The sequence below is a fragment of the Falco rusticolus genome, chromosome 7 (assembly GCF_015220075.1).
Source record: "Falco rusticolus isolate bFalRus1 chromosome 7, bFalRus1.pri, whole genome shotgun sequence".
Classification (NCBI taxonomy): Eukaryota; Metazoa; Chordata; class Aves; order Falconiformes; family Falconidae; genus Falco; species Falco rusticolus.
In genome coordinates, this window is record NC_051193.1 from 52493717 (window position 1) to 52515900 (window position 22184).

Sequence of the window (22184 nt, forward strand, 5' to 3'; positions counted from 1 at the left end):
TGCGAGGCCTCAGCCACGGCGCTGGCAATCCTAGCGCCCACCCACCGCTGCCGGCCAGGAACAAGAGAAAATCGCTATATTTCGGCACCCTCGGTGCGGGCACACCGGCGAGACCCCACGAGGAAGCAGTATTCCGAGGCGGAGGGTGGCGGGTCTGCAGGGCTGTGACCGAGCGCCCTCACTTCGGGCCCGGGAGGCCGGGCCGCCAGCTGCGCCGCACCAAAGCGGCCTCCCAGGGACAAAATGCTGCTCTGACCCGCGCTGCTCAGCCGCCCCCCGCACCGCTCCGCCGCACCACCCGCCAGGGCGGATCTGCGAGGGGCCTGCTCCCGGTACGGGCTCCCGCGCCCCGTACCGCCGCGGAGCGGAAAATGCCCCGACAGCAGCACCGAGCTTCCCCGCATCGCTCCGGGCCGGCCCCGGTTCGCCCGCCCTCGGCCGCCGCCGCGGGAGAGGTGTGGGCGGGGCTGGGGGCGGGGCAGCAGCAGCCCGCCTATGGCGGCGGCCGGGCACCGTGACGGACGCACGAGAAGCGCAATGAGCGAGAGGCTGTCGCTGGGAAATGCAGTTCGGCTGCGGGCCCTAGCCAATGAGCCGGGCGGGGGCGGGGCGGGGGCGGGGCGGGGGCGGGGCGGGGCGTCCCGCACCCGCGGTGCTGCGCGCGGCTGAGGTGGAGAGGTGAGAGCGGGCGCCGCCGCCGCCTGCTCGGGCTGAGCGGCCGCGGGGCCGGGCACAGCGGGCAGCTTACCGGGGCGGGCACGGGCCGCAGCATTAGCAGCAGCTTTAGCAGTAGCAGCAGCAGCAGTAGTAGGAGCAGGAGCAGCAGCAGCCATGGATCACTACGACCCGCAGCAGACCAACGACTACATGCAGCCGGAGGAGGACTGGGACCGGGACCTGCTCCTCGACCCAGCCTGGGAGAAGCAGCAGAGGAAGGTGGGCGCGCCTCTGTCCCCTCCCCTCCCGGCACACCGCGGGGCCACCGGGACCCGTGCCCGCCACCCCCAGCGGCCGCGGCGGGCCGGTGCGCGCCTGGCCGGGGGCTGGCGCTGCGCGGCGTGGCGAGGCGGCGGGGGCGGATGGAGCGGGCAGGTGATGGCGGGGAAGGAGGGAGCGAGGGAGGTGCCGCGGCGGTTCCCCCGCAGCAACAGATGTCCGCCCTGTCACCGGTACTCGGCCCGCTAAGGCGGGCCCGGCCCGCAGGTGCGCCCGGGAGGAGCGCGGCGGGCAGCTCCCCCCACCCCCGCCGCCCCCGTGGCCCCCCCGCTGCCCCCGCCCCGGCGGCCCGGCAGCGGGACCGTAACTGGCTTCTGGTTTGAATGGTGTGGTTTAGGGCAGGGCTTGCGCGGAGCTCATGTCCAAAAATGGTAACATTCGGCCCTTTTTTTAAACCGAAAGGGTGGCGGGGGGGGGGGGGGAGCTCAAGAGGAGCTCCAGCCGCGCCGCTCTCTAGTTATGTTTTTTTTTCCCCTCCTCCTTTAAACCAAAAGCATCCTGTATTAGATCACTCAGGAATCCTAATCCCCGAAACATTTCCGTTTTAGTCACTTCATCAGGCAACAATACAGCAGAATTTGGAGCAGGGCTCGCGCTGCCATGGCAGGGACACCCCGCGGTGCCGCGGGGTCCCGCCGCTCTTCCCGGCTCGCACTTGCTCACCCTGGGCTGGCGTTGGGGTCGCGCCTTGCTCAGCCCCAGCTGCGAGCAGGCAGGGGAACCCCCAGCCCTTCCCTGCCAGAGGGGAGGGTATCGCTTATTTATGCGTAGGTGATCTATTAATATATGTAATGTGGCTTCTTGTAAGGATCTGGGAGCAAGTGGGAAGGAGGGCACGGCAGTGAGAGGACTCTTCTTCTTCAGCCCCTCTGCTTCCGGATGGGGGGTTTCCAGGTTCTCCTGTTCATAGCGTCTGAGGTGGCATCACTGAACTCTGGAGCCTGACGAGTTAATGGAAGGTGGTAGCTATAAAGCTGCTTGGAGGGACCTGGGTGGTGAGAGTAGACAGCATGAGAATTAAAGCACACAAACAAGGGCATTTAGTGGAGAAAGGGTTGATGGGGTGTGAGTTATGTTTGTTACATTTCAACAGAGGAGAAGGAGGGGAATGTAACTGTGGTCTGGGGGGTGAGTCCTGCGTGGCTTATAGGAAGACCAGGCTCTGCTCCTTTGAGGAGGAAAGTTTCTTCCTTTTCAAAAGAACTGCCTAGCTGTGATCTGTATCTCCAGGCCTATACCTATATGAGGTAAATACATCTAGAAACGGCCAGCAGGGCCCAGACCGAGATGGGCAGTGTTGCTCACAGGCTGTGAGGGAAAATGATTGTCATGACATGGGGGGTTTTTTGCCTTTCACAGTGCAGGGTGAGGCAAAATAATTTATATGTAGTGGCACACTGACTCGGTTGTCAGAAGCAGGAGCTGAACCTTTGGCTTTAAAAGGAGTCCTAAAGCCCAGGTTGTGGTACGTGCAGTAAAGGCCATGCTCTTTTAATATTGTCTCCTTCTAGGAGATAAGTCCTCTTGATCTTATCACAAGAGGGGGACAGAGAGCTACTCTGTTAACTTGGGTTACTTGGGCAGCGTAGGGGAGAAGCCAAGAGGGAGTTTTAAGGAATTAACGTATCTGTTCCAAAATAACCCAAGCCAATTTCTTCTGATGGTCAGCTGCTATCAGTTGAATTTGATGTGCTGAGTGTCATTCTCCAGCTTGCTGAACGGCAGGGCTCTATATGGTTTGGTGCCCTTCGCTGGTGGTGGGGTTGCTTGATTGATTTTCTTCCTGCCGACGGACAGTTGAAGCTGTTCCCTTGAAGCTGTTCCCTTCTGCTGTGAGTGCAAGTTCATGGTTTTATCATGACCCACCCCTCTGGTGTCTGTAGGTAGGAAGATCAAGTCTGGGAATGATGGCTCCCAGTTGCAGCCAGTCAGGCTTGTGCACCCTCAAAGGGATAGATGACTGGACCCCAGCCTGTGTAGGCTGTGCGGATACTGAGGGACAGTTTTGTTCCCTTCCCCAGGGTCTGAATGTGACCGAAAGCCCTGTCAGGGTCTTGAGGCTTGATACCTTCAGAGGTGACGAGATAACAGTATCCACCAAGCATAAGCCTGGGATGTGTAGTGTAGCAAAACTGTCACCCCTTCTTTCTTGTGAAATGAAATCACTGCAGTAATTGAAGTTAAATGTTCATTACTGTACATGTTAGTTGATACTTACTGAGTTGAACAGGAGAGATTTGTGCCTCCCAAGTATTCCTGGAAGCTCTCTTCAAGCTTAGTGTTTCCTGGTTGATTCATGTGGTTTAGGTTTTCCTTCACCTAAGGAATAGCTAGAGAAATTCTGATAGAGGAACTCTAAGTACTAAATCAGATAGTACTAAATCTGATGTAAGTACTACCAAATCGTTGCTGCTGTTATTATTTATAGCACTGAGGACAGCTGGTGAGGCAGACTTGCAACTTCTGTGCTCAGGGCCGCTATGGGAGAGGAGATGGCATATCTGAAGTGGTAGCATGGCTGGTAATCCAGTGACCAAGTATCTGTGTGAGAAGAGACTGTGTCTTGCTGGCTGTTTCCCACCCAGCCCCTTGTGTCTCAGCTTAGTAAAGCCCTGTGGCCTGGGGAGAGCTGTGCCACAGTGCTGTCCTGTGCGGCTTTGTGCAGCTGGGACTAATTGAAACTTGGGAAGCAAACAGTCTAGAGATGTTACTCAAAGATGAATTGAATCTACCTCCCCTTCTCCCAGCTGCATGGACTCAGCAGAGCTCACGGCGGGGCATCCATCGGAAGCAGGAAGATCTGTGACTTTTTTTTCTTTTTTTTTTTTTTTTGTGACAGCCTCAAGAGGCATGCTGTAAGGACAAGTTTGCTGAATTTTCAGGAGATGCTGGTTCACAGGTTTTCTGTGTCCTGAGAGACAGATATGACAGCCTTAGCTGGCTGGAATGGTGTTTGAGAGATGATCTTGTGAGCTGCTTTGAGATGGGTAAATAGGTGAGCTGCAGAGTGAATTTCATGTTTGCAGTGTGCAGCTTGGCCCCCTGAATATGATACAGAGAAGAGACACTGGTCTCGTGCCTCTTCCCACCTGCCCCTTCCTGGGAAGTTACTGTTTTACAATGTAGGGATAAAGTGACAGTTCCTGGGAGGAAAGCAGCTTTCCACGCGAAGCCTATTTTTCATGTCTATCAAAAGAGGTTTTAAAGAGCTCGTTGCAGCGTCGCTGTTCGTAAGCGGCAAAAAATACAATGTGCGGAACAAATTCAGCTACTTCTCACTTGATATAAGCCTCTGCACAGCCTTTTGTTCGGGAGCAGGGGGTCTCTTCTGGGAATTAAAATATTTTCCCCTTTGCACTGTTGAACTCATTTCAGTAGTTTCTTCTAATAGCCTTTTCTTTCCTCTCCCATCTCTCTTCTTTCCTGTCTGGAGACAGGCCTCAAAGTAGCACCAGCCAAGGCATAACGGAATTGATCCTGCTGTTCCCGTGTTACAAAAAACTCGCTGAAAGGCATCGCAACAGTCTCACCTAGCTGTTGGGGTAGGAACGTTGCTGTGTAAAATGTACGTATGTTGGTGTTTACTGGCCAAGAGATCGTCACTCATGCCCACAAGGACATTTCTCCATCTTGCTCTGCAGGGTTCAGACTTCTCCTGAGTCAGTCTGAGGGCTTTTGGTGAAGGAGCTTTGCTGAAGCTTTGGTGAAGGATTTGGCCTTGAGGGATCGGGTGAGCCATTTGGTGCTCAGCATGCCTGGGTCGTCTTTGTGGGTGAGGTGAAGGACATTGGAGATAAGGACAACCTCCTGCCACTGCCTCCTGAGTGTCCCAGGGAGGTCAGGAATGACACTGGGGTGAAGTTGGCACTACTTTGGGGTCTTGGTGGAGAGAGCCCCTCAGGCCCTGCATGCCTCCTGTTGGCCACTCTTGTCAACTGGTTGGTCAAGGTGCACCTTGTTCAGGGTTTATTTTAAAATCTGGCCTGAAGCAACTTGTCCCAGCTGTAATGACCTGGCAGCTGCTGTCTTGACAATGAGTAGGAAGAGGGGTTCATTTGCAGCATGTAGAAGACAACCATATACAACTTAAATGCTGTAAGGAACGATAGTAATGCTTTTCCTTAACAAAAAAACCCAACCAAACAAACAAAAAAATTTGCTGAAATAAATGTGCCTTGTCTTTATCCAGTGCTGCTGTGCCTCACCAGATTGGCATTTCTGTGGCAATGTGACAGTAAATAATACCTCTGGCTGAGAGAGCTGCATCGCTTAGATTTACAGTGCTGCTGAAGCAGTGATAGTACTGACTTTGGGAGCATCTTTTCTGCCCTAAAGAAGTACTTACTAAGTACAGTTATTCACAGACTTGCAAGAAATTGCCTGTTAGAAATGTCCGTCTCCCAGAACCCCTTTTGACACTGTGCCATGCACTGTGTGTAAAGATACACATAAATACGGGGCCGATTGCATAACCTAAAAAGCCATGGGTCTCATGGCCCTGCTGTGTCTGCATCCAACAGGTCTTACTGCTCTTGTTAGGATTTGAATTTTGCTGTGCTAATTACCTCTCTGTTTGAGGTAGGGTTGTTAGTGATAGAAAGTACCTGTTTAAAGAGCCCAGGTCCCTCATGGAAACACCCCACCTCCAAGCCTGCGGGGTAGCATGCTCAGATCAGGTGGCATAAGTGTGACTAGTATCGCCACCAAAATGTAAAAGTCACAATCACAGCTTCCTTTGCCCTTGGACTGAGTGTACTCTTGTCCAGACAGGGTCTATTTTGAGAAGGGTTTCTAGATTTCCAGAAAACTACATTTGTCGTAGTTGCTGTGGATCCACAAGAGGCGTGATACTGCACCTAGTCTGTAGTTTGCTAAAATTTCTTTCAGTACCATTACAGATTCAGCCATGAGGCAAATAAGTGTGTCGTTAGTGAACGTACAGCACTGAGTCCCTTTGCTCCTGCTGTGAGTGATGCTGTGTAGTACTCTATGGGCCATAGTGAGGGATGGTGCTTGTGTGGTCTTTGCAATGTGGGTGTGCTGCCGGAAAGGTGGCCCTGATGCATGTGAGGATCTTCTGTGCCTTATTTTGCACCAACCAGTATCATACAGAAGCAGAATGCTGAAATTTGTAAGGCTGCTTGCTCAGCTGCTCTTTTATAGTCAAACAGGCAGGCAATATAGGTCACCAGATATCTCTTCCAGATCAAGCTTTTGTTGTTTAACATAGGTAGCTTATTGCCAGATACTTGCTCTTCAAAACACTAAACTCAGAAGTTGCTGTAGGGGGCTCTGGAAATATCTGGCTTTGTAGATCAGTTACTTGTCTTGAGTGTGGGAGCTGCCTCATATTTTCTGTGGTCAGGTTTCGTCAGGATGTGCAGTTGTGGGTTTTTTAATGACAACATTATTATTCATTGTAACCTCTTGATGCATGATGAATGAGGCATGTGCACTTTGCAGTGACTTACCCACCTATTTAGCATCCTATTTAAGTGGGGGGGAAGTAAGGAGAAAGCAGACATGGGTTAAAAAGGAGACCACGCGTACTTTGGGGGGCTTGGTAACGGATCCCAAGGTTCAACTTATAAGAACATGATACTTGCCAAACTGCATTGAACTGTTCCTTCTCCTAATGTTCTAGGGAAGGGTGGAACACCTCAAAGGCATCCAGCTACCAGCCCAGTGATGTAAAGTGTGTCTGTCTGGGGAAATTCTTGCTGACTGCTTCAGGCAACCAGTTTAAATTCTTCTGTGTGTGATTTGGTAATGACGTTTTTTTTGCTGTGCTTAAGTGCGAAGGCTAGAGAGGATAACATTGTTTTCCTCCCTGGCCACTTGCAGTGCTTGGTGGTGTAGCTTGGGGCATCTGGCATGCCACATAGGGCATTTTTAAGCAGAAACTGATTGGAAACTTCAGTTTTCTTGGCTGTCTGGTGAGAACTTGTCCCCTTAGAAGGAAGTGGGTGCTTTTGTATGAGGTGCTGTTGTCTGGCTATGAAATTCAAGTGTAACTGGATGGTAGCTGTGAGAATGTGGACCGGTAAACCTGTTAAGTAAAAGTGTTTGTGAACACCGGGACTGCATTTTGAGAAGCAGCGTGTGTTACAGTGGAGACTCAGTGAATGAATGGTACCTGCTCTTCCCAGCACTGAGGTGACCACCATGAATGGTAGTAACATGCTCCCCAGCTGCTCCTGCTGTAGGCACCTTGCTCTTCCCATGTGTGCTGTGTGAGAGGTGCAGTTCTCATGCAGTTTTTTAACTGGAGGAGGAGCAGGGTTCAGTTGGCCTTTCTGGCCAGGTTGTGAGCCTGTGTCACCTTTTCTGTGCCACCTCACTGGAATCCACTTAAGACTTTGGCTTGGAGTTCTTAAGGCTGGCACAAGCAGCAGTGACAGAGATGGTGAAAACTTGGACGGCTGTGCTGGGGAAGGACTGAGAGCATTTTCCAGCTGCCTGTGGATTATCACTGTTGTGCCCGACACTCAGACTGTTATCTGGGGTGCACTTACACTAGCAGAGGATGGCTGTGCTCCTTCTGACAATGAGGTGCAGAAAGCAGTCACTGCAGAAAAGAGGCTTGAGAGTTGTCTGGGGAAACGTTGTGAAGCTGCTAAAATGCAACACATATAGTGGACTGGTCTCACTTTAATGTGTTGCATCTGCCCCAGGAGCTTGCTGGATGTGTTGCTGTGATTTTTAGAGGTGTTCTGTATGGTGTTTGAGGAGGATGGGATGCAACGGAGTTTACTCTTCTTTTATAAAGAGCATAGAACTGATTTCCTGCCATGTGTGACTATTGGAAACATGATGGTTACCATGTGGAACGTGCTTAGCATGACTACTACAGATCTTGTATAGCAATGTAAAACCCTCTCATCCCCTCAAAGCCATAGGTGAACTGTGCGTGTAGGGGGAAAGATGTGTGTAGTATGCTTGGCAAGTGCTAGGTAGGGAAAACCATGACCTTAGCAAGAAAGGCAGTCACCTTTTTCTTCATAGGGATGTAAGATTTGCATTAACTCGGGTTTGGGCCTGAAACATGTTACACAGAGCTTGGACCTATTGAGATGAGTTGGTGTAGAGTGCTAAGATAGGCTGGTCGGCAGCAGGACCTTCTGCTGATGCTAGTCATGCCAGAAAAGTCTGCTTTGTTGAAGTCTGTAGAGCCACCTGGTGTGTGAGACTGACATACAGACTCTCCGTAGTCACCCTGATCACCAAGACAGAACTGGGGATTCCCTTGGGCCAACCCAAAAGATGCTTAAGTGAGCAACCCCACTAACATTAATATGATTAGCAAAAAAAAAAAAAAAAAAAATCTTCCTTCCTGTTCCCCTCCCACTGTTGCCTTTGCTGCTCTTGTCCCTCCACTGCCTGAGAGTAGAACTTGGTCATAGGATGTTTGTGGTGTGGCCTGGTGCCAGTTTAACCTCTTGGCTCCCTATTAGGCAGTAAAGCAGAACCATTTTTCCCCCATGTTGTTTTCCTGTTGTTGTCTTTCCTGCTCTGCTGGCAACAATGTGCATCCTATTGGTAAGGGCTGGGTCAGGCCTTTGCAAGCCAACCCTTGTATGCAGCTGACTGACTTCAAGCTTTTACCTGCAGTTGTCCTCTCTTCTTCCAAACCTGTTGCTGCTTTGAAGCGCTACAACGTGAACAAGACTCTGCAGAGACCTTCTCCATGCTCTAGTGCACTGAAACAGTTCCCATTGACAGGCCTGGGGGTATGCATGCATAAACAAAGGGGATTGTGGGGTCTCATCCAGATAAATCGTTGATTTGTCACTCTATCTATGCAAACTGAAAACCTCCTGGAAATGTATTCATCCCTGTAGCGTGGGAAATGATAGCAAAACTGGCCTTTCCATTGTATTGGAGCCAAGAAGGGAAGTGTTGTCAGGTGAAAAGGCCGTGTCTTGGCTATTAACACTCACTACAGTGGACACCACTGATGTGAGTCTCCATATATCACTCAGATTGGAGTGGTTTCAAGTAGGTCTCTGAATGCCAGCAATCCAGGGCTTCTGGGCAATATTGCAGGAACACACCAGTGTGGATAGTTGATAGACAGGTGAGGAGGCTGCAGGGAAGACTTCTTAAACAGCAGCTTTTTCCACATCCTCTTAGATGGTTTATGTGGTCAATGGGAAGTCAGGGATGACTTGATGTATCAGCTGGTTGCTTCTTTGGCCATGTGCTTGACTTTGCAGTGACCATGCATTACTGCGATGCAGTGTGCCCTTCAGGATAGCACAGGTGGGCTCTGCTTGTGCATCCTATGCATGTCCCTCATTTTCAGAGGAACCCTTGTGAAGTCTTGCATCTCTGTGCCACACAGCACAGTGTGGATGGGCAGCCTGTTCACCCTGCTCCTTCCACGAGCAGAGTGCTGGATGGCTGGAGAAGTTACATGTAGGATACTTGTGCTTCCTTTTGCAACACTGAGGACAACTCTCCTGTCCTGCAGAGGTGCTGAACCAAGGCCAGTTGGCAGTGGAGGAAGGACTTCTACTTTCTATGGCCTTTGGATCAAGCAGCCAGGGCACTCGCTATTCCTTGCTGCAGCATATGATGCTAAACACTTGAACTTTACTGCTGCTGTAAATGGAAGTTGTGCTGTTATATCTTCACTCCAGGAGCTAGCCTGTAAAGGCCTCTGAGAGATGAGAGAGAGTGAGAGAACCGTGTATGGTCTCTGCATCCCAGCTGAGTATTCTTTTCTTCATCATGGAAAGTGAAGTGTACATCTCAGAGTCCTGTTTTCTGGCCAGATTCATTGGCTCTATAGCAGGCAGAGTTTCTCTTGCTACCCAGTGTACTTAACTGTGATTCCCCCTCAGTTTATTTAAATCTGCCCTTCAGTAGGTGATGTTAATTCTGTTACTTTAATGTATTATCCCCAAGAAAACCTTTAAAATGTGGCTCCACAAGCGGGAAGAAAAAAGCACAAGTTAATTTCTTAACTGCTAAACAATGCCAAAGAAAGGACACTTTTGTTAAAGCTGTTTAGAACACATCTTTACCAGGGTTTATCACAACACAAAATACTTAATTTCCTAAGGAAAACTTTGATTGCAGCCAAAAGCAGTTCCAGCTTTTTAAGCATATTTATGCTCCCAGGTGAGTTTCCTACATGTCTTATCTAGTTTGGGAGATGTGGAGATCTCCCACCAATGAGGGAGGGGAGACCAGTATGCAAGGGTGTGGTGGGAAGAGGAGTGCGGAGATATATTTGTTCAAGCCTCTGCCTTCCCTCTAGCTCTGCTCATGGTGTTGATGTACAGGATGAGCATCTTCAGAGGAAGCATCGGTCTTGGCCACACCTGGCTCCGTGCACAAAGCAAGGCTTTGTGCTTCGTCAGTGCTTGCTCGTCCAGCACCTTTTCGCCGTGGCACTTGCAGGCGGCTGTGCTGTGCAGAGAAGCTGGGTGGGGGCAGCGGGGGAGTACATTCATGAATATGAACCAGTCTGTTTCAAAATGGCTAACGCGTGGAAACTTGCCTTTTCCCAAGGGTTTTGTTGGGCCGTTGGGGAGCTCTGGCCAGGGATGAGACTATTTCCAGCTGTGGTGAGCCAAGTGTGAACTCACTCTGGGCAAGATGCCCAGCTCCACTGGTTTTCTCCTGCCAGAAATCCTCACCCTCCAGCCAGCGATACCAAACTCTGTTTCTGCCAGTCCTCAGCTGAAGACCTCTGAAGGGAGAGAACAAGGAGACCAAGCAGAGCAAGATACTGCTGAGGAGGGGGTGATGGGAGTCAGTGAAAGGCTTGTGCAGGGGTCATGATGGTGGGGTGCCACCACCAAGGGGTGGCTGTTGTGGGTGAGGGCTGGCGTGGGGTGTAGAGACCTGCATTTCGTAGGGTGAGTGGTGAGGGTCCAAGGGATTGGTTTTCCTTGGTTAGGCAGAGCTACCCAACCCACAGGGACATACTGCTAGCAGCACCAGCAGGGTAGTCATCTAGGAATGAGTATTGTTCCTCTCCTTGTGGTTTCAACACACTGGGGATTTCTTCTGTAAAACAGAATATTCCTTTCCTCTTTTATGGAAGGTGCCTCAGGGAGGAGGGTGCCCTTCAAGGGTGTAAGCTGCACCTGGGACCTCTTGCCCTCCATGGAAGAGGCATGGTCACAAAAAAACCCTTCATCTTCCAGAGCTGGCAGTCCTTGTTGCAGTCTCTGTGCATTGGTATAGGACTTCTTGCAGGGATCGACTGGTCCGGCTGCTTTTCTGCAAAGACTGCTCTTCAGTCAGATGCTGTGGAAGAACAAGGAGATGGGTGAGTGTCAGGTGTGCAGGGAGCCTCACTGCATGTTCCTTGTGTGGACTTTATGCAACTGAAGGGACTAAGAGGTTAATGCCAGATACTGTGGCCCTTCCAGTGCTGGCCACAATTGCTAGTAAAAAGAAATTTCTAGCTGCTCTTTCTGGTGAGTGCCTTTGGCTCCTGATACTGTGGGTGTTTGCATTTGGCAGTTGGCTGGAGCTAGCAGGTCGCTGTGAAAGAGTTTCTAAAATGCCTGTAGTCACAACTCCTTGCATGCTGAAACAAAGCATCACAAGCATGATACTGTGTCAGTAACTTAGCATGCATACACCTGTCTGCATCATGTCTTCTGGGTCCACTCATGCAGAGGTGTTGGAGCTGACAGGGCCAGCGTATGAACGGGGACCTTTGTTCCTGCAAGCACACTTCCTCCAACACTGATAATTTTCATGTGCCAGCCTATTATTTAGTGACACATTACACTGCTTCTTGCTGTTGCAGCCTGTTGCAAATGTTCTGACCCAGCCAGCTGCTGACAGCCTCCTGCAGGGTGGACCACTGAAAGCTGTTTCCATCCTAGACCCAAACGAGTATTTCCCTCCCCCTCCTGTAATGGCTTGTTTCTTTAAAGCTGTTAACTGGCCATAATCCAATCATTACTACTGTAATTAGTGAACTGCTTACAGTAACTAAAACACTTGAAGCGTAATATCCTCTGCGTTTGCAGAGCTTGGAACAACTTTTGCCTGCAGTCCTGTGAGAGGTAATTACTGCTGATGGCCCCGGGGTGGGTGCAGGGGACACAGGGCAAGCCTGGCACAGGCCATGCTGCCTCTGCTGCCTCTTGTGCCAAGCTCCGGCTGGTGCCAAAGCCCTGGCTGGTGCCACGTGGGCTTCCCACAGCAGGGAGCAGCTCAGGAGCTCCATGGAGGTAAGCCAGTGTGCCCAGCTCATGGTGATCTCCTGGTGCTCGTTTATCAGAAAGGAGGCCTTCCCTTTGCAGGCTGTGTCACAGAGCACACTGGTGTTGAGTGGAACTTGCAGGGCAGCTGGTTGTATTGAAGGTGTGATGTAGTAGTACTTAACATTTAGTTTGTTACATGGCAGAAAATATCTTATGTTGCAGCAGACTCAATGTCTCCTCTTGCTGTCAGAGGACCCTGTTATCCCTACGCACAGTGTCTGTGCTCTCCACCCACCCGCCAAATTACTACCTTTGTAGGCAAAGCCAAGAGACTTCGGCTTCTGGTCCTGCAGTTTCATTCTGCAGGACTTTGGGTTTCCAAGCAGACACATCTGTCTGCTGCATTCTTCAGCCACTTCTTTTGCGAGCAATGAGCTGGCTTTCCTGAATGATTCCCCTGCCCTCCCCTTCATATCCTGACAGGAGGACAGTACCAACGTGCTGGTCTCCAGCCTTTGTTCTGCTTCCTCAATTTTAGTTCCTGAGATGAAGCTTGTGACTCGCTCTTCCCTCTTGGGGAGGAGGAGGACCATGGAGAGGAACAAGTGTGGGCAGCTTTAAAGTGGAGAGTCCTGCTGGATGAAAGGGGGCGAGGGTGGGTGAGTACACACAACTGCAGCAAGCACAGGCCCTGCAGTGGTAAAATACCTAGCTGCCAAGCCGTCAGCTGGCTGGGTGGCCGTCAGGCTGTACTTGCCGGCTGAGGAAGGGTATTCATTTGCAGTATTTGGCCTGTGATGGGGTCAGAAATACAAAGTGTCTTTTCAGTCTAAGGATGAGTTGGTTTTTTGTTGTTTGTTTGGTTTTTAAAAAAAAACAACAAACAAAACAATGAAACAAATAACCAAACAATACCACCACCACCCAAAAAAACCCAAAACCCACTCCCATCATGGGATTTTTGTTTTGCTCTTGAGCAATTATTGTGCAGATTATTCTCCAGGCTTCATTCCTGTGTGGTGCTGGGCAATAGATGCACTCTAAGATGCACAGTCTGCGTCATGGCCTCTGGCAGATGACATGAATAGAGAAGCAATCTCTGATGAGAATGAATTTGTTCCATATGCTCAGTGTTTAGCTTAGGAGGGAAGAGATTTTTCTCATCCCTCCAGACCTTGTGCATGCTGTCAGCCTCTGCCACTTACCTGCTGTTTTCACTGACTTGCATGAAAGATTGAAAATGTACTTGTTTCCACGGAGTTCAGAACGGTCAGTAAGGTGCGGAGGAAGTCCCAGAGTGCCAGTGGCCAGAGATCTCTGTGATGGGCCCTGTGACGTGCGAAGATCTCTGCCTGCTGGCCTGAGCAGTCAGCTTGTTGCCTTACGCTACACCTTTGCAGCTATGTGCATCTTCCTGCAGCCTCTTGCCCTACTCATAGCCTGCAGCAACTGTGTTCAATTCCGTATTTTTCTGCACTAGCGCCATACATTGGACTTGTTGGTTTGAGGTGCTGGCACAGACACTCTCAGCATACCCTACTTGAGTGCTTCCCAGTCTCTCTTCAGGATGAGGTCTCATAGTAGACCACTTTAGAGTGGTGCTTCTGTATTTCTGTCATCTTTAGCTTCAGATGTCTGCTTTCAGTGTGTTGCTATAAAATTGCAAGTATAGATATCCCTTTCTCCACACCCTTCCAACGCTGCTAGTGTAGTACAGCAGTACTCAGTAGTGGGTTTCTGATGTAGGCGTAACCAGAGAATAAAATCACCAGCATGCTATTTTTTGTTAAATTTTGCTTTGAGTTTAAAGCCTCCTGTGGTACTTCTCGATATCTCTTTTTCTATCTATATTTCCCAATCCCAAATTCTCCCTCCTCCTCTTCTCCCTTCATTTTCTTGCTCCACCTTCATTGACAGAAGCTGAGAAGGGAAATCTCTGTTCCCATCTTACTCTGCCATTGTGCTCGGTGATCTCATATGCTTTAGATTGAAGATTGCTATTCTGCTTAGGTGGGTTGCTGGCTTTCATGGTATGATACATTAACAAAATTATGTGGTGCTGGGAAGAGCTTTTGAAACTTCTTGTTAGTAAGATTTTAATAATTCTCTTCATCTCTTTCACACAGAGACTGTTTTGGTGGCGTTGCTTTCTTTCAGAGCTTATTTGGAAGTCCCCCACTGGCAGTGGGTTCTGGCAGCCTCTGGGCTCTGCTCTTCGCCTAGAGAGCAGTTCCTTTGGAAGGGCTGTACAGACCGAACCCACACCTTGGACTCCCACAGCCTGACTGTGCCCAGTGCAAACACGCCCCTACCTCTGGCCTGCCTGCGGCTGCCCTGCTCAGAAGCAGAACTCTTCTTCAGTGCCAGGGTGCAGCATGCAGGAAGAGGTGTCCTTTGGATAAGCACGCCTCTGGGTGTGAATATTGTCCTGATGCTACAGCAAAGAGTGAGCTCTTGGCAAAACTCGCTTGGGTTTCTGTTCCCCTCTGACCTTCCTGTGTGGTGGATTGGCAAGTCACATTCTCCTATGACTTATTCTCATGTGAAGCCTTAACAAGGTTCTGTAAGGGTGCTTATTTGTCGTGAAGTTGCAGTGCACCAAAACCACCACCACCCTTCCAATCTTAGTCAAAGAGAACAGAAATGTTAGCTAGACGTGCCTGTTTCTGTCAAACTAACTGGGCTTTAATTCCCCGCCCCCCCAAGTTGGTACTTGTTTTACCTTCTCAAGAAGATATGAGTGGGCAAAATATTTTACGTGTATATTGGGCATAACACACTCCAGAGCTCTTAGTGTAGTTTTGTGTAGTGCTTATCTGCTTTTTGGCTAGTGAACTTTGGTACTTCTGCAGCCTTTGGAAGGGGGTGAGTAAATGTATTGTGTAATTGCAGTCTGTAAAGTGTATTCTAGACAGTTTGCCAGAGGGTGACATAAGGTATATACAAATTAGCAGTCCCTGATGATTCCAAAGACCTGCCAAAATCTTTTGCACCTAATTTATTTAACTTTTGCATGTGCGAGTGCTGAGTATTCTCTCTTTGTCCATTTACATAAGGGGCAAGACTCACTCCAGATGCAGTTTCACAATCTTCAGTCCAGTCTGTGCTTACCGGTTACTTGTTCTCAGTTGGATGCACTCATGATCAGTACCTGCACATGCTATGGAAAAGTGTTTTTTCAGAGAGATAAGAGTTGATCCTGCTGAGCCTAAGGTTAAGAGGAGGAGGTGGTGACAGGGTGGGGGACGACAAGGGTGAGTGCAGAGTGGAACTGCTCACTTCCATGGCAGCTTGTCAATAAAGTGGTCAGTGTCAGCCATGAAACCAGTCCCTCAGCAATGTAGTATTTGGGGCTGAGCAAATGCAGAGGGGGCCTGGTTCTGGCAGCCAAAAGAGCTTGAGATCTGTGCTCTGTTCCAGGCTTCTGAATACCTTTTGCTAGGTTGGAAAGCAAAGCAATGCTTTCTCACTTTCTTTAAGCCCTTCCCAAATTCCTTGAATTTTTGCAGCTTGGACCAGGCGATAGTTCTAGTCTGCATGTGAAAAGAATACTGTCCCGCCAACTCTCCCGTAGGTAGGAATGCAGTTTAAAACCACCTCTAGCCATGCAAGATATCTGAGATTACAGGGGAGGGGTTTTGGAGTGAGGGAATGGCAATCTGCCTTACACAAGTGATGTTTGAAGCAGTGAAACTGTGTTTATGGCTTGATAGGGTAAGGGGGCTGCACTGAGAAATGTGTGTCCCCAGCTGCTCCTTCCCTCCCTTGCAAGGCACAACCTCTGCATTGCTCCAACATGACTGCTTGGGGAACATGAACTGTGAGCCAGATGAAAGAACTTAATCGGTGTTAAAATTAATTTGCCAAAACAATAAGAGGAAGAACAGTTAAACCTAAATAGCTCACCACAGTGAGGGAGCAGCAAGAGGATGGGGGAGAACTGGAGAGAGTCTAAGAAAAAAACACTCTTAACTGTTTTTGCTGTGGAAATAAATATCAGTAGATCTGTGTTCTCAACATCACGGCTCCCCAAGCACTGGCCCTGGATTGGGATTTGGCATTTGTCTCATTTTCAAGTCCAATGCAGGCTCCCGCCTTCTGGAAGCGAGTGCTTAATAGCCAGTCAAAAGAACCGCTGTGCAGCAGCTGCTGAGCTGGGAAAGAAGCTGCTTCTGTTGCCTATGGAGGAGTATTAGCTGCTGCCTTTTAGGCCCTGCTGAGACGGCTGGAGCTCAGAGCAGTTCACACAAACCCAGTTGCTGAAGCTTTGAGGAAACAAAGCTGCTCAGCACGTGCAGTCTTTAGCCCTCGAAAGTCTGAAAGCTCAAAACCTGAAGACTTTGCCATGCTGCTTTGCAGAATACCAGACTTCCTCCATGAACAGGTACCAGTAGTCTGATCCCCATCTTTAAAGAGTGGCAAGGCTGCTGTAGGGAGTTTGGGGAGCAAAGGGTTGTGCTGTGGGTTGGCCACTCATGCCTGGGGGTGGTGCTTCCCTGTTAGCATAATGCAACAGAGCTGGCTGTTGCTACAGCGAGCTGAGCAGTTGTCCACTGTCAGTGGAGGATGCTGTGCTGCAGCGGCTTCACTGATGGGTACCTTGCTCTTTATTCCCTAGCAAATGCATAGTGCTCTGATCTGATTTGCTTTTGCTGCCTGATTGCTGTTCATATGGACCTGTACTGCTCTGCCAGCTGTTGCTTCAAGTGCAGTTCAAAGTCTGCAGCATGAATGTGTTGAGGTTCTGTGTTTAGTCGTTCTGGGTAGAGCTCATCCTACAGCAGTCCTAAATGCAGAGAAGCAACACAGACAGCTGGAAATGGGCTGTAAATTGTCAGGGTTGGGTTCTTAAGCATCAGGAAGTTAGGGAAAAAAGTGCTAGAGAGTAGCCTGTTAAGCAATGCAAAGGCTTAGCTGTTTTGGCAGCTGAGAAGGGAAGAAATAAATTCTAATTCACTTAACAATACCTTACCTGCGTGCAGAAATGGGCTGTCTGGCTCATGTCATGGGAGACAGTCTAATGTGGAAATGACTAACTTCCTCTGGCAGTTGCCAGTGCACTGCATAGGATGTAGGAGCTAGGATGTGAGGAGGTCCTGGGCCACTAGGAAGTGTAGCTAGGCTTGTTAAGTACCAAGTGTAACCTAATGCTGTGAAAATTCCACTTTCTTAGTTGAATTGCCTGATTTGTGCAGGAAGAAAATGTTTCCCTTACAAGCACAGTGTTCTGTGACCATCTGACTGCATAAGAGGAAGGAAGAGTCCTGCAAAGGTTAGATCCTATGTGCTTTGATGATGGGGTGTGATCCCATGGGAAGGAAGAGGATCCCATGGGGGAAAGGGGCTGAAATTCATTACTTACCTGGCTTCCAGCCCACAGGTTCAGGTCACTTTCTTTTCCCAAGCTGTGGTGGGTGCTGGTGTAGGGCTGCATGGCTGTGTCCGCACAACACGAGTGGCAGCCGTTGGAGTAGGAGCACTGCGTGCGGGGCACTGCAGCGGATGCTTGCGCAGCAGGCACGGTGCCCCTGGGCAATGGCCAGCACCTACTATAGCGTGTAACAATCGTGTGATTGCTTGCTGAGGAAAGGGTTGAGACAACTTGCAGCCTTTGCTCTTCGAGCCCACCCACTGCTTATTCAGTGTGTTGGGAGTGGGATTGTTTCTTCCTGGCCCACAGACAAGATCAGCTTGAGCCTCCCACTGCAGGATCTTGCTGGCCCGTACCCTTTTCCCCATGAAGCTGCACGTAGACCAGCGTTGTTGCTGGACATGGCTGTGGCTGGTGTCCAGCCGGATGATTGGGTCAGAGCAGGATGGATCACTGAATAAAGCAGACTTCCAGGGGACTAGTTATGGTGGGAATCATGTTCCTCCTTCTGGGGCCTTCCATGGTGTGGATATGGCTTCCCAGAGGAGACAGCAGCAAGCACAAAGCTGGGGACAAAAGGCCAGTCAGTCTGAGGAGACACTGTTTTGCTGTTCCCACTGCAACTTTGTGCTGATGTGCAGCTGCCGGCAGGAAGAGGGTTAAGCGCACACATCACATGGCGCGGTTCTGTTTACTGCATAATTGGGGCTGGCTGCAAATCCGGAAGAAGATTAGCACTTAACCAGAGACCCTGAAACAATGTGTTTCATGTTGGTATTCCTGAAGCTATGCAGCCTGACATCAGCTCTATTGCAGAGACCTGCTCATCCCTGCAAGCCTCGGAGGGAGCTATGGGGAGAGCAGAAAATGGATGGTTTTAGGAACAAACCCTGGATTGGGCTGAATTGCACTTGTCACTGGTGTAAGCTTGAAGCCAGGGGAGTTTTGCCAGGAATTAACTTATTCTGTAATAACCTGATCTCTACCAAAGCAAGTTCTGGCTGGATCCTGGGTTGAGATTAGTGCATGAAGCTATCTGGGCTTGACAGTGACCAGTCTGGGAAATAGGACCGTGTCCCTTGCCACAAAGTTTTGGATGGGTGTCACTCAGCAATTTTGCCAGTACTGAGTTACTGAGCAGTTACGCTGTTGGAGAACCAAGCACAAAGTTCAAGCGAGTGTTTTAGGTGTGGCTTTGAACAAGAGGGAAGGTCTGGTCTATAGTCATTTTCTAGTGTGGTCTATAGCTTACCCTTGCTATCAGCAATGGGCATAACTAGCAAATTTCCACAGGGCCCAAGGAGGGGTGTGATTTACCTTCCTGCTATTCCTCCTGCATAAGGCAGATCCCTCTGTTTCTTTCTCTCTCCTGACAAACAGATCTCTGCCTAAGCACATACACAGCATGGGGCTTTTCCATTCTTCGGTCTAGTACCAGTTCACTTGTGAAGACCTGCCTTGTCCTCTTAGAGCTTCCACACATGGCAGCAACCTGTGTCACTGCTGATTTCCAAAGCCATTTCTGAACACGCCTGTCATCTCTTAGGAATCACAGAAGTTTGTTTTCCCCCATGCTTCCAAAGGTTTTTTTCCATCATCTTTGTCTTATCTGGAAAATCTGATCATCATGCATGGATGAAGTTTATATGAATTGAACATGGGAAAGGAAGGAGAAGGGTACTTCCCGCCTGCCCTGTGACGAAGCCAAAGAACTTAATTGACCATCCTGTTTATTATTGGGGTCTACCTGCTTAGGAAGCTCTTGGGCTGAAGGGGAATAGGAGAGGTTTCCTGGTCTAAGCACAAGCTTGAAAAAACCCTGTCCATGTGTCTGTTAGTGATGTTGGAAAGACTCTCCCCTCTCTTTTCCTCAATGAAGTTGACTTTTGTTTACTCTTTTACACTTCAGTAGGAAAGGAGATGCTTCCTATTCTGCTGAGTGCTAGCTATGACTGCTAACCTATGGTAAAGTTTCTTAGCCACAAATATTAAAATACAGCAGTTTGAGTCCATCTTGAATTTAGTTTTCTATATTGGTCTTACACTGAACTGGGTTATTGTAGGAGAAACAGAAAGCTACTTGAACTTCCAGAAATAATCCCAAATTCCTCTAATTAGAAGACTTGTGGACTTGTGATAGATGTCTTAGGGTGCTAGCAAGATACCTGTTTTCAGTAGGTATTGATAGACTTTGTATCGATATTGCTGGAATGAGGTTTTTAGGTCATCTGAAACAAGGGGCAATAAATGTTTGTACCAGGGGTAATTTGACTTCCAGATGGTAACTAACACTGCTGTCTGTCATCTGTGTGCACTTTGCCTCACTCAAATGATTCCTTAGTTGAGGAAACAGATGACAAACATCATGGCAATGGTGGCTTGTAGATTGCTCACAATCCTGGTCCTGTTGGGTTATTTCTTGTTAGTGTTCAGTTTTTATTTTTTTTAATGTAATGTGATGCAGGATCCAGGATCTGCTGGTTTTGTTATTCTTACTGCATCTGTTCATGCATATACTGCAGTAGAAATTATTTAGACATTCCCTAGGTAAAGAATAAAATATCCTGAGTGTCACATATCTGAAAAAAAACCAGGGTAGGTCAAAAAACAAACAAGACTCAACAGCCATGCATTTTACTGCGTAACGGTTAGGAACAATTACCATCTATCAGCTGTGATAGTACGTTGAATTGCAAATGTTTTGCTTAGCAACTGTTGCAAAGGAAAATTGTCGGGCAACAGCAAAATTAGGAATGGTGAGTACGGAAGGCACTCTTTTTAAGAGACGAGCTGTACTCTGACTATTATCTGTGACTAAATGATTCGGCATTTTCTTACACAGACGTGCAAGAATGAGCATTTATGAATATGTATCAAAGCAAGTTCAGTCTAATCCCCTAGCTTCATAAGTGTTCTTGCTGGCTTTCTGTGTGCAGTAGATACCTCTAGGCAGCTTCCCAACACAAGACAGCAGATTCAAAGAGCTTGATGTGGTACTAACTTCTACTTCCAGTACTTGGGCAGCAGCAATGAATTTGGGTAGACATCCAACCGTGGTAACTGAAGAATGGTGTTTGACTTAGTCATTCTCCATCATGAAACCATTCCTTTTCCCCTAAAGTAAATCACATACCTGAGAGGATGGTGACCAATACCATGTTTGAGATTTCCCTCCTGTGGAACTGCACCAAGGTTGGTGGTGGTGTAAGTGCATATGTGAATGAGGTGCTGGTGTGTCCACTTTAAAGTACATAGCAGGACAGAGCAAAATGATGAGTGATGCACCATGTATTGTCTGCAGAAGTGCTTGGTCAAGGAGTATTGGCTGTGGAGCCACCTGAACGGAGGATGAGCCTGCAGTGAAGAAAGCTTTAATTTTGTCATGTATAGGTATGCGCATATTATAGAAAACACTGTGTTTAATGGACTCCATGCAGGGGGCTAATCCAGCAGGTTTTCGGCCTAAAGTCTGAAATAAGAAATTCGTACTATGCTAAATGACTGCTTTAAGCACTTATGTTAGGCAACATCATCTTCCACATGTCTCCTGCCTTTGCTACTATGATCTTAAGGGACTGTCTTAGGAGAGGCATATGAGTAGCAACTAGGTATCAGAATACAAATACTGTCAGGGTAAGAGCACTTGCATTAGGTGTTACTTATTCATGGGAGAAATGATTAAAGGCAAAAGAAACCTACCTTGAACTGGCACACGAGCTGTGCTTCAGTGTGCAGGAGCCTTTCTGCTGGGTTATTTGTGAGAGAGTGCTTGACGCATCTTAAGGACTCCTTTTTAATTGATTATTAAATTGTTTGCAAAAATAGATAAAGTTATGTAAGGAAGAGTCAGAGTACAGCTTAGTAGTGGTCTGCCCAGGCTACTTGCCCAGCCTTGAAGTGAAGTCTTTGTTTTCCCTGTATCCCAGCTTTGCAGTGAGATTTTACAGTGCTTTCATTGCCCTTCCGGGCCAGGGCTCAGCTGGAACCAGGGCACTGTCTCCTAAGCAACTGCTCTTTCTTCCTTGCCTGTCCCAAATGTATAGCATGTGGCAGGGGGGAATCAATGTCTTGCTAGGGTGACAACATAGCTCAAGTGGAAGTTCTCCAGGATGAGGGCTTCTACACTTGAACCAGAAGGGCCTGGTAGGAAAATGTTTTCAGCAAGGCACTATCTTTTTCTGAAATTTTCTTCACACCCGAGTCTGAGTTATTTCTGCAAGTAAGTTCTGGCCCTTGCAGTGGAAGGACACTGGAGAGGATGCCCCTCACTTTGATGGCTCGCAACAGCTCTGGTGTGAACCATTTGCTGTGCTTTGGACTTGCAGTTCTGTCATTCTAGCTGCCCCATATGGGTTTTGTTTCCTTTAGCAGGAATTTTCTTTTAGGCAAGCCACCGTAGCTCCCAAATAAAGGTAGAGTCCCTGCTACCTCATCCTACCCTCAAATGAAATGTCTTGTGTAAACAGTTTGCCTCTTCCTGGGCAGAGACCCCATTTTATCCTTCACATCAGGAGTGGGAGCCTCTCCAGCCTCATTGCTCTGCTGAACCTGTGGGCTTTCAGACACTGTAACAAGGGGTGCGTGTTGCTCTGTTACAGACACTGTGCTGTGGCAGTTACACTCAATCCCTCCTGCATCTC

General features: G+C 48.8%; 1 protein-coding gene across 6 annotated transcripts in view; it reads left to right on the plus strand.

Moving 5' to 3' along the window:
* Positions 1–640: 640 nt before the first annotated feature.
* Positions 641–22184, plus strand: part of ACTN1 (actinin alpha 1) — a 91123-nt gene continuing 69579 nt past the window's right edge. For 2 of the 6 annotated variants that reach the window (XM_037394382.1, XM_037394386.1), the window contains exon 1: positions 641–936. In XM_037394382.1, the coding sequence (XP_037250279.1) occupies positions 832–936 (105 nt within the window). In that variant the 5' untranslated portion in view covers positions 641–831. The remainder of the gene's footprint in view (positions 937–22184) is intronic. The other 4 variants (XM_037394381.1, XM_037394385.1, XM_037394384.1 and 1 more) reach the window with 3 other exon arrangements.